The sequence below is a fragment of the Embiotoca jacksoni genome, unplaced genomic scaffold (genome assembly GCF_022577435.1).
Source record: "Embiotoca jacksoni isolate LCO1_2020_lvr unplaced genomic scaffold, fEmbJac1.0.p SCAF_8, whole genome shotgun sequence".
NCBI classification, from domain to species: Eukaryota; Metazoa; Chordata; class Actinopteri; family Embiotocidae; genus Embiotoca; species Embiotoca jacksoni.
Genome location: NW_027185436.1, coordinates 19,610,259 through 19,622,983, shown reverse-complemented (window position 1 = coordinate 19,622,983; position 12,725 = coordinate 19,610,259). Strand labels below are relative to the sequence as shown.

The 12,725-nt window shown below is 44.0% G+C and overlaps 1 protein-coding gene across 2 annotated transcripts; it reads right to left on the bottom strand.

The window, feature by feature from the left end:
- Window positions 1-439: 439 nt before the first annotated feature.
- ccdc92 (coiled-coil domain containing 92) lies at window positions 440-7,588 on the bottom strand. 2 transcript variants are annotated; one of them, XM_069178175.1, is made up of 4 exons: window positions 7,570-7,588; window positions 4,305-4,478; window positions 3,662-3,703; window positions 440-2,345 (listed from the first exon to the last, which is right to left on the bottom strand). In XM_069178175.1, the coding sequence occupies exons 2-4, from the start codon at window positions 4,438-4,440 to the stop codon at window positions 1,537-1,539; spliced, it is 987 nt and encodes a 328-aa protein (XP_069034276.1). In that variant the 5' UTR covers window positions 4,441-4,478; window positions 7,570-7,588; the 3' UTR covers window positions 440-1,536. The 2 variants fall into 2 exon arrangements, with proteins under 2 accessions (XP_069034276.1, XP_069034275.1); XM_069178174.1 differs by lacking the exon at window positions 7,570-7,588 and adding an exon at window positions 7,141-7,371.
- Between the last annotated feature and the right edge of the window lie 5,137 nt (window positions 7,589-12,725).

The window sequence follows — 12,725 nt, the reverse complement described above, 5'->3', positions numbered from 1 at the left end:
GCTTTGCCTGGTGTGATTCACACCTTCTTTTTTAGTAACGGTAGACTGTTAGTGTCAGCGTGACATATTGTTGTTGTTGTTGTTATGATTTATATTGATAGGAATCTGCACAGTTGTTGGTGCAGACCACTGGTCCGTGCTGCAAAATGGTCATCGTTGGCTTGCTTGAGAAAGCTTTCAGATGTTTGTTGCAGGACAGAAGGGGTTAATAAGACGGTTTGATGAAGAAGAAGATGATGAGAATTATATGGCTGTCAATAGATGTCAGCCCAGGTTAGGTGGTGCTCCTCACACCCATTATAAAATACAAAGTAAGTATATTTTGGATGATCCCGTACTGAAATTGTTCTGGAAGCTCGTGGTGGCCCGTCACCTTATTAAGACCCTTTTCCCTTTCAACATGTCACCCATTTATATTAATAGAAACCGAATAACCAAACCAGAAAAAGCATTGCTTTATTGATTTGTACACTTCGAGGAAAAGTGATCTTAACATGAGAAGCAGGTTATTAAGTGATTTTTAATTATCATCTTGGTGGTATAATAACTACTGAGAATATCTGAGGTGTTGTTGTATTTTCTATTGTGTTCTATATTAAATAATAAATAATAAAAAAAAAATAATTCATTAAAAATGTACAACCTTTATAAAGTACAGTTAATAATATCACAAAATCCTAGTACAGCAGTGTTTTCAAAAATGCCCTTATATCACAAATAACATTTAATGGATATCGTTTTGACCAAAACTCAACTCTCTCAATGGCTTTCATTATCGCTCAGAAACACACACTTTCGTCCTCACACACACTAATACGCGGCGTGTCTGCTGTCGTTTCATACTGCATTCAAACGTGTACGCCGCTGCTCTTTCATCCCAGTCGGCCAATGAAAAGGTGGAATCACAGCTTCCACCTTGACGACCGGCAAATTTCAATTGCACATTTATGCAGCTCATACCTACAGTAATGGTATTATACTGATATCACAAGCAGATGAAAGACATTCGGGGAGTAGTAGTTTAATTGTTTCAGTTATATCCTACGCTGCTGCAGACATCTCCTTTATATAGTTGGTTGATATGTCCAGACTGTCGTGGAGAGGATGGAGAAGACGGATATGGAAAGATAACTAGAAGCCATGACGACACTACGCAGCTTGTGTGTGGTTGAACCGGCTGAGCAGGCACTGATGCAGATATTTGGCTGAGAATTTGTCGCTTGCACCACATAAGACAGAAGGAAGTGAAAGTCGAAGCAAAAATTCAAGACGTGTATAATACAAGTTTTCATTGGGATGTAAATAAGAAACATTTGGCATGCTTTACAGTAGTCCGTTTCTACTGGAGGTAAAGAAAAATAAGAGTCCTTATGGAGTAGTGTACCACGAACAAAATCATAATTTTGTATTTCTTTTTCATATTGCAGTGTCGAGTAAAAAGCAGGCTACACAGTGGGTCAGGCTCCTTCCTGTTCTTGCGGTGTGGTGTGTATACAGTAGATGTGTGTGTTTATGTGCATGTTAGCGGTTGCAGTGTTAAACTGTCCTGTCGGCTCCCGAGCGCTTCCGCACCACCTTCTCCTCGTTGACCCGGTCCACCGCCAGCGTCTCCAGCTCGGCTTGCGGCGGGGCCAGGGGAGGGGTGCCGTGCGGGATGCGGTGCGCCACGCCCACGTGAGCCCTGTACTGACGGTCCCGAGCGGGGCTGTGACGAGGGCTGGCCGTGGCACCCAGGGGAGGGACGGGGGAGCGCTCGGAGGCGATGGGAGGGATGACGGTGGGTCGTTCGCGCACGACCTGCGGCTCGGGAGACTCTCTGCCCGCCTGCAGGAAGGGCGTGGGGTCGGGCATGGCTTCCACCGTCTCCCGCAGGACCACCCGCCTGCCGTCCGGCCCGAGGCGGTACACCTCCGTCAGCTCCGGGTGGAGTGGCTGGGAGAGGCTCTTCTTCATGCGGCGACGTGGCGTCTCAGGCTGCCTGTCTTTGGCCGGCGGAGGCGTGGGCTTGTACGAGGTGACTGGACTGACGTTCGGGCTGGCCTCAGACGAACTGCCGGCCAGCAGCTTCTTCTTGGTGGCGTGAAGTTGCGAGGTCAGGTAGGCGATGGTGCTCGCTCTCTGCTCCAGCTCCCCGGACAGAACAGCCAGCTTGTGGCTCTTCATCTTCAGCTCCTCCAGGTACTTTTTCTCCCTCTCTTTGATGGTGTTCTCCAGGACGGAAATCATGGCGTTCTTTTGCTCCAGGTCCCTGAGCAGCTCCGTGTTCTCCTCCTCCTTCTTCTTCAGCTGGGCCTCCAGCTCCTCACACCTCCTCTGCAGCTCCCTGCATCGGGCCTCACTGCTGTCTGCACACGCAATAAAAAGACAAAACAGAAGCCGTTATATATATATGTTTATATATACGTGTACAAAAACATGCATATACTAAAGAGGAAAAGGGGAAAAAAAAAACAGACACAATTATCGCAAAACCAGACTAATCATTAGTACATTAGGCGCAGCAGGACACTGGCTGCGGGCCGGCTGTCGATAGACGGAGACGGTATGATCCTATAGAGACTCATCTGCAGTGGGCAGAGAGCTCCAGTCTCACATTACAGCAAAGCCACTGCTCTCATCTGACCTCCATCACTGCTGCCTCCACCCTGCGCTGCCCCACCCAGATACAGCCGGTTTATCTATGGACAATTGTATATTATCTATATAAATGTGATCATCTGAAATGATCTACTTTCAATGTCTACTTTACATAAAGTCAGTCTCCCATCACACACAGAGATGGTTAGAGAGATGAGGATTGCTGTCTGTACATTTTTTTGAAGCCGAGCTGGAGCAGCTGAGCCCTGCTGCTCCGAGCAGGTTGCAGGCTGTGTATTAGTGCTGTGACAGATAATCTCATTTCCTGCACTTCAATCTCTGAGATGTGCCACACTAACATGATAGTGCCTCTGACTGCAGGCTTAACATTACTGATCCAGGCCAGCCGTGTCAAACAGTCTACTGCATAATGTGACATGTGACATGCCTCCTGTTCAATCGTACAGATCAGTGTGGCTGTCGGTAGCCTGTATGGAAATGGGCCTGCATTCAGCCTGTTGGGGGGGGGGGGGGGGGGGGGCTCCCTGACTGTAACGTGGAGCTGGGTCTCAAATCAGACCAGTTATGTGACTCTGGGTCACAGCCATGATTTTGAGGGGGGGAGGGGCAGTTCACAGAGAACATGGAGCTCTTAACGAACAGCAGGGAGTCCTACAGTGAAATGCTTCCTGGACGGGACTGGAACCAGGAAACCGGCAGAGCCCTCTGCTCTCGGGCGTGTGCACTCACACAGACCAGAAAAACACCGATTCATAGCCTCCGCTGTGTGAGAGTTTTGTCTGCTTCTGCTCCTGCTGTGTACCTCCACACTTTGAATCACTTGTTTAAAAAACAAAACAAATCTATACTCTGAGATATCATTATCAAACCAGACAGAAAAATAAACACTTGAGGCACTTCTGAGTGAATATGATTTTTGAAACAGCGCAGCAGCCCATTAAACTTAAGCGGTAATTACAATTATACAACAAATTCATATCGATAGTAACTAATGACGCAAGACATTTAATGCCAGTGATACAACTGACGTGGGTGTGTGCTATTCAGTGTGATGGAGGCTTACCTGAGGGATCAGAGCTTCTCACAGTGAGCTCATATGTCAGGTCTGTGAAACAAAACAAAAACAGAAGTGGGTTACTCGCATGTCTGTGTTACATGAGGTCAGGACAGGGCGGCTATCAAACAGCATGTTCCACACACCGTCGAACTGGCACGGGAAAGCGTGTGTGTGCTTTCCATATGGTGAGGTATTCATTTAATGAGATTAGTGAGAGTTCCATGTCAGCTTCAGTAAACGGGTTAACCGAGGATACAGAAAATCGGGGCTAAATCACACACCGTCCTGTTATTCTTCCTGACGTAGCTGATTGTATCCGTTACCGGTGGTAAGATCGATATAGCTTTTTCTACCACTACAGTGCAGAGTGTAACACTTAAGTGCAACTCGCATAACTCACTATGTTCTCTCTGAAAGGTTTAGTAGCGGCACCACAGCGTCTTGCAGACTTTTGGTACTAAATATTTGCTTACTGTAGGCTGTGCATTTTTCCTTGGTAAGAATTCAAGGACACCCGTATCGTGATTGACATTCAAGTCGGCTCTGCTGTTTCCGCGTATTCTCTCGAGATATCCTCCAAGACGTTTTTAAATGTGCTTGGTTTTCCACGGTGGCGTGAAGGGAAGAGATGCAGCTCCGTGTGGCTCACCTGTGCACTGCTGTTGTAATCTGCGGATCTCCGTGTGCAGCCCCTTCAACGTGCTGGCGTGGTCCTGCTGGAGAAAGAGCAGGTTTTTCTGCGCGCTGTGCAGCTGATTTTCCAGTGTTACATTTGCTGACGCCATGGCGGATTATGTTCGGACGCACACAGCGGCCTTGCAACCTACACACGGAGAGGTAAAGAGAGAGAGAGGTAGAAGATGATGTTAATCCTCCCCCTTCAGCCTGTAGAAATCTGGGTTTTGGGATGAACTGCATCTTTTTTTTTTTTTTCAACAATCTGCTTCAGGCGACCGCTTGAACTATTCAGTATTTGATAATACCCTCGACTTCATCCGTGATGAAGGTCATTTGATACTCCAATCAACCAACCAAGAACAACAACGGCAAGGCATCGCACAGCGGTTGTATGTGATATCGTTTTTTTTTTTTAACCAGGCTGGGGCTGTAAATGCTTATTGTAATTACCAACCAATCACTGAAATGAGGCTATTGATTTACAACCCAGTGAGAGCTGTGTGGGCCTTCAAAAAGCAGACATCCGAGAGGTAAAGCTAATCTAATAAACACTAATCCAATCTACACTATATTGTAATGGAAATATTCTTCTGCCAACACACGTTTTTTGAATTTAGAGCCTCTGACCCCAAAATGACTTCCCTTTCTGCTGCAAAATAATCTCATTCAGTGTTCACGCCACGATCAATAACAACAATCAAAGCTTGTACACGTAAATAGACACCACAGTGACACTGGGTGTGGCACGCCAGTCCTGAGAGGGCCTCTTCCTTCCTGGCCTCGCCCCGCCTTCCTCCTCCACTCTCTTCCCTGGATGTCTTTGCATCCATGAGCCGAGCCAGTGGGGGAGAGGGAGAGAAACGATCCCTCATTCCCAACACCTCCACCCTCTGCCAGACAGCTGCACTGGGCTACAAGGGTGGAGAGCACATTGATCCCTGCAAAAGCACCCCGTCCTGAGTACAGAGAAAGCCTCTCACTGCATACGCAAGTGTGTTTCAAGAAAACATCCCAGAGCTTCTCAGTCTTACATCATCAGCTCTCTAACATGAATAATATATCCCACAACACCTGACTGGACACGAGTTTCAGCAGTTGTATGTGCTGCTGTTTTTTTTGTTTTTTTTTCATGACTTACAGAAGAAGAGGAAAGCAGGTGATGACCAAAACACTGGTAATAACAATTCCAGTCAGTGGTCTGCCATAAAGGCTGAGGAGATGATCTATTATTGATGAGTAATATTGAGTCCTTCCGGTAAACCCTGCGCTGCAACCATAGCTCTCATCCCAGGTCTTCCCTAGAATAGCTTGGATAGCTTTCCACTTGCGACGATATGACCTCAGCCAACATCAATATCAACGCAGCTCGTGCCATAGCACGGATGATACAAAGAGCTATAAGTGTTAAGAGCTTCAGTGAATTAAAGATAGACAATAAATCTGATCTAAAACAGAGATTAATGTCATACGAATGTGTCCTTTCCTTGCCGTTTCTTTTCCTAATACACCAGCCAGCATTTCCTCATGCAGAGAATATAAATAATCAATGAACTGCAGCAGCAGGAAACATTAGCAAGTAGGTACAAGAAGAGCTAAGCAGCCACTTCCTGTGAACAAAACCGAATCTGTGCACACAAATGTCCGTACTCCTTCCTGGCACCTCTCCTCTAAATCTGTTGCTTCTATTTCAGGGCAAGATGTCGTTAAAGCACTCTCTGCAATTATCAACCAATTCCTCACGCACTTAAATGTTTTAGGAAACGTCCCGCATATCACAATCTACTACTCGAGCACAGGCAGCTACAGCCGAGGTGGTGGTGGTGGTGGTGGTGGAGCCGTGCAGATGTAACGGGATGTATAAAGCCCGCCGGCGGGGGTTACTTTCCACGACACTTTCAGTTTCAGCACCTGCATTGCGGACAGCACCCCGATAGGCAAAGCCGCTGTCGGTCCCGGCACCGGGATCACTACTTCACACTTGGTGTTAAAGATTAAACCCGGCGACATCCTTCGGGACTTGATCTTATTTTGTCGTTACCGAAATAAGACGTCAGCAGTCGGAAACCCCCCCCCCACAAGGGGAGGGGGAGAGGGGGGGACCGGCCCAGCGTTGCCTTTGAACGACTTGAAAACACGCCACTTTTCCTGTGCGGTGTTATGAGCCGGTTGTGATTGTAGGATGCCATCACTGCATTGTGGGGGGGGGGGGGGGGGGGGGGGGGGGAAGAGGGAGGAGGTCATCACAAAGGCTGTCCTTGCAGCCGCTGTCAAGGGAGGAGCTGTCCGGTGTCAAGAACCAAACCCCGCTTTACAATCATCCACATTAAAACGAGCCCGCTTTTGTACACAACAGAAACGTACCGTCCCAGAAGATGAACAAGTGCCGTGGTAAATTCGGCACACGACCAAAACGGGGCTGAACGCCACTTTGAATGAAGCTGCGCGGATATGAGCAGCCCGTTATTAAAACAATTAAAAGATTTCTCTGACGGGAAAAAAAAAAAGAAAAGAAACAGAAGGAATAATAAACACAACAATTTTCAGAGTTAAAAATGTCATTGCTGTCCAGACAGCCGCTGGGATGAATGCCGAAATAAAATTGACACTCGCAACGCGCTAAATAGGCTGCTCACGACAACAACAACAACAACAAAAATATACATCTTAATTTGTATTTTTCTTTTTTTCCACGTCTTTCAATGAAACCATACAAGGGGAACTACGTAAGCTATTTATTGATGCTAACCTTAGCTGAAGAGCTAACGATGCTACATCAGCACCTTGACATGATCAACAAAGCAACTTACCTTACAACAACAACAACAACAACAACAAACAAACAAAAAAAAAAAATGTACGGCCGTCGAATATCTTTTATAATAACAGGTTGCGAATTGTCGTTAACCAGACGAGCCGGAATGCGCTGAGGCGGTGTGGCTCGTCGACGCCGGGCATGTCGAGGATGCTGCGGGCGGCTCGCCTCGGTCGGGTGAGAGCGGAGGGTGGCTGTGTCAGTTCGCTGTCATCTCCCCGAGCGACTAGACAAAATAAAGCGATGCATCATGGGAAGACAGAAAGGGTGGGGGGGGGGTGAGGGGGGGGGGGGGATTAAATACCCGTCTAACCCTCCAGACGCGACCATTTCTGACCATTTCAATCAACAGCAGCGATTCAAATTCCTGGGTTGAAGTCAAGAAAGTTTACAACGCAAGCGGCTTAAAACAGTGTTTACTAACCTTTAAATGACATGAAATGTGGAAGTGTGGCGGCGGCGGCGGTCAGAGAGAGAGAGGGGGGGGGGGACGGGGACGTGCTTACCGTTACCGTTTGCGGTGAACCAGCGTCATCACCATAGCAACGGGATCTGTCAACCTGTTCCCGCGGTGACGCGTTCACGCCATCTAGCGACCGCGGCGGGAACATAAGAGGGTGAGATACGCGATCGTTTTGATTCTCGAGATTTGTTGCGCTGTGTTTTTTTTTTTTTTAGTCGTCAGGTTTCACGTTTTATGTGACAAAATACTGAAGTAAATTCATGAAAATGGATGAAAGTTGTTTTTTTTGGGGGGGGGTACTGCAGCCGGTGGACAGCAGAGGGGAGTGTTGCCCTTCTCTGCCACTTTAGGGATCCTACAAAGGCACACTGGGATTATTTGCCATATTTTCTGATGCGTAACACTACTTTTCACTCTCTTCATCACACACGTAGAGATGAGAGAAAGAGGCTTAAAGGCTCAAACAGAACCTTATGGGCAGCATCTGCATTTGCCAAATTATTAGTGCGAGGAGCATGTAGAGAGAAGTATGAAACCCAGCTGATAGATGTTTCTGAAATTATGAATCTGTCTAAATTTCACAGTTTTCTTTACGCTGTATGTTTGACATTTATATATATATATATATATATTTTTTTTTATTTGTGTGGGGTTTTAACTGTCCTCCTCAGCACTCTTTTGTTTTGTTTTTCATGTCATACCGGCTTTACCCTGAGTGACACATTACTATAGTTTATAGTAAACTGTAGTAATAGTTTACTATTACTGTTACTATTAATACTCCTTTTATTCTATAAATTAAATGCTCTGTTATGTGTTTATTATATGCAATTCGTTCGATTTGCTAAAATTCAGTTCATAAATTGTACAGTTTACTGCTCCCCATGTAGTTTTCCAGAAGAATAATTAAACTTGGTCTAATCTTAAATGATACACTCTCAGTTTTCTTGTCTGGGGTATAAAAACTTTGGGAAACAGTAGCCTTTTCATTACTGACCCAAAATATCACTTTAAATTATTTCTGGCAGAAGAAATTCCTCAGCGACATAGCTACTGCGTAAAACGATACAAATGAAAAGCATTAATTTTCATTCCCAACCTAAGAATGAGTCTCACATGTACAAAAAGAAAATATCACGTGGAATAAATGGAATTATTGTCCACCTCCAGAAATGTTATTTTTCGGAAGCAGCCTTTAATCTCTCCCTGACTTTGGCATGTTTGCGATAGGGATTAAATTCTTCTCATTTCTTTATTTTTAGTGATTCTGGCACACTTCCCAGCTGCCTGCAGAAAGCAAGTAGTTTAGGGGAAGGTAAGGTATCCTCGCACCAACAAATCTGAGGTGAAAAAGAATTCCCCAACAGAGACCCCCACCTTCCATGTGATTTGTTTTACTTACACGCTGCTACAGACCTCCATATATCATAACAGGTTGTAAACTAGCTCATTGAGAGCAACTAACCAAATAAAACAGGCAGGATTGACTCTGGACTCCTCCAGCGACTCTGACCATCTTGCAGCCGTTGTTTTTTTGGCGTTTGCCAGCAGGATCCGGTGTTGGGTAGAATCCAGCTGAGAAATATCCTTCACACAAGCTGACCAAAGCCTCTCTCCCACCTGAGCTGCCCACAGTGGGATTTCCTTTAACAATCTGGCAGCCCTCGTAAATATGTCTGCAATTTACTGCACAGTCTTTATATCAAGTGATATGTAGGTTTTTTTTTTACGAGGAGGCCAAGGAAATACATTCTTTTCAAACACAGCCATGCACTCAGAAATATTCCAAGTGATGCCGTACAGACGGTGGCGACAGTGCTGGACACGGGCCCAAAACGTCATACGTTGTACTGGTGGAAAAGCAATAAGAGGGAACTATTAAGCTTTTGTTACCACTTCTGGGCATCGGTCACACATCACTGAGGATCAAACAGCTAATTTATACCTTTCTCAAATGTGTCTCTGTGGTGTAGTTGCTGGATAAGAAACAGATAGCGCTATAGTCCTTGTCATAGAGTTACATATGAAATGTAAGCACATAGCAGCCGGTCTCACATGGCAGTTTTACTGCCCCTGCTCTGACACGCTGCCAACACCAACACTTCTCAGGTTGTAATAGTTTTACAGTTATTATATTGAGGTTGGCAAGTCGAAATGCCTCTAAAACTCTGAAAACCTAATTTAATTTTCCAAGACCGCTTTTTTTTGTTTTTTTTTCATGAATGTGTCATTTGTGTAAAAGCTTCAAAGTGAGTCACTGACAATTTTATAATGGCACATTTAATACTGGATGTAGAGTATCTTAATGTAAAATGCAACTGGACAACATTTTAACCCAAGATCAGTTATTTTTAATCATTTTACCATCATAAGACATGGTACACTACACGCAATAAGTAAACATGCGTTTGTGTGCTCATACAACAGAAATGAGTGCAGGCTTTAAATAGGGCGGCTCAATATGTTTTAGCCAGATGTTCAGTCTATTACAGACATTTGAATCATCGCTCTGTCCAGTGGTAAATGGACCCAGAGATGTTTCTATTTTGATTTGCCCTGTGCTTGTGTGGTATGGAAAGTATTTGTCCTCTCAAGCACTTAACACAAAATCTACCGTATGACTGCTGGTAGCATCTGGATTTTATATGAAGCCATCTGAAAAGAAAGTGGCAGAATATGTGAAATGAGTACCTAAAGTAAAGGTTATTTCAACAGCAATCAGCTTCTCTGACACAGTTTTGTACCCACCAATTAATTCATGACAAATTTACTAGCTGACAAAACATAGGTGAACACAGGGAGGAAATTACAGCCAACTTGTTACATAGGACCCTCATGGAAAGCTCTGCTATGGAATCATTTTGCTGCCACTGCCAAAATGTCTCAGCCTTTATTCTGGTAATGAGGCTGGACTGCAGGAAACCATACTTTCTATGCAACTTTTCTTTTTTTTCTTTTATAGCCCAGGGAGAGCAGTGCACTCGATGGCATTTAAAGTGACACTTTAATTACTAGTGGTTAATAGACCGCTAACACCGAACTTTGAAGTGGCTGTAACTCAAGGTGCCAGACTGAGCAGGAAAAATGTGTGCCATGCTACAATCCTTCCACACAAACTGGTACAAGACATGGTATGATAAGACACGAATCTGAAATGAGCTGATGAAACATAGATCATGAGGGCTCGCAGGGCAAATCAAAGAGAAGCAATTAAAGATATATGTGGCTCTGAGTATTCTGTCTGAAGGGCTTTTTAATTAGTTAAAACAATATCTTCAGCGTGGGAGCCTTCAAAGTAAAGTGAATATGTCAGAAAATACTCTTTATATTTCAAAAACTAATGGAAGAAGTGTAAGAGAATCCATTATTTAAAGTCCCTGTATGGTCTGGAAGATACAATAATGATCTTAAACATAAAGTTTGATGCTTGTAAAAATAAGGTAAACTGGAGTCCCCAGGCAGGTAACAATTACACAATGATATACTATGAAAAAAGGAGACAATAAATTTCACGTTTTATTATTTCAGACTAAATATTAAGAGGCTGAACACTGATGTTTGGGGTACGCCCAGTATACACTTCAAATTGTAAATGCTAAATGCAAATATGAAAATACAGCACAATCTACACGCACTCTTCTTTTATTAGGCATAGATGTGTGTTTTGGTGTAAATGCTCAATGCTATGCAAAAGGCTAACCCGTGTGGTGAGAGTTCACAGTTCAGGTCGACAACCAACACAGATGAAGAAGCAGATTTGTGCGCCCTGGATTCAGAAGAGTCATAAAATCCTCCAGGCTCCTATTTCAACCACCTCAGCCATTCACGGTGCACCACTATAATCACTGCTCCAACATACAGCTCAAAGATTCTCTGTTTTTCCAGAGACGCAGGAGACTGGTTGTAGGTTTTCCCTGTTTTCGAGAGAAATATTTCATCCTGGTGTCTAGTCACAATAAGGATGAGAATTCCGCTGACTTCCACAGTTCATGTGCCCATGTTTATCCTTCATCAAACCACTGCTGGAGCATGCAAAAAGAGATCTTATAACAGTGGATGTTGAACTGCAGTCTTTGAAATATAATGTGTGGAATATTAGCTAGCAGTTCCAAATAATGCATATACCACATAACCTTTATGTTAATGTCCATAACAACATATCAGATAGCACGTGCTAATGCTTGAAATGTCCTTGTGGGTGTTTGTGTCTGTGATATGGTGGTGACCCCTGTAAGATGCAGTGCTGTGGCTTTTGCACTGTCATGTCTTAGACTCTGCAGTGTGTCAGCTGCTGAACTAAGTATCTTTTGAATTGTGCTGAGAGTACAAGAATTTGGCTTTTTTATTTTTCTGATGAAAGTCAGACCAGGCGCAGTTCTAACCTGAGAATGATGGAAGGGTTTGAACTTAACCACAAGATGACCCCTAAAGCGCACAATCTAACACGTGTACTGTTGATGGTAAACAGGTCCATATGTTCACTAGGACCCCAGTAAACACATCCTCAATATCTGAAGAGTAATATGACAATTTGGAAAAAAGAAAATAAAGACTTATTTGCTTTCTTGCCCAGAGTTAGATGAGAAGATTGATCCCACTCTTATCTGTGTGCTAAATATCAAGGTATAGTTAGTTTAGCTTAGTATAACAAATAGCACAACAAATATAAAAACTCACTGTTTGTTATGTGCCAGGAAACTCGTGGAAACTCCAAGAAGTTACTCATGCCACCTAAAAAAATGCTGAAACAGAAAGTCACATAATCCCGTATCCTCGTCCGATACTGATTTCTGACAAGTAAATATAAGGCTACAATCAGGAGTTTAAGGCTGATCATAAAAGCAGGAAATGGAAGAAAATAATTTACCAAAGGTAAAAAATCCGTCCTGTACCAGCACCTCTACAGTTTACTAATCATCACGTTAAACCTTGTTTGTTTAATCCATAGTAGGATTTACGTGCAAAAACTACAATTTTTTTTAATCTGAGGGGTTAGGAGGATTTTGTTTGTTTGGCTACTTCTAGCTGTTTTCCCCTTTTTCTATTATACTAAGCAAAGCTAAGCAGCTGCTGGCTAAAACCTTGTATTTACCAGACAGACGTTAGAGTGATATTGA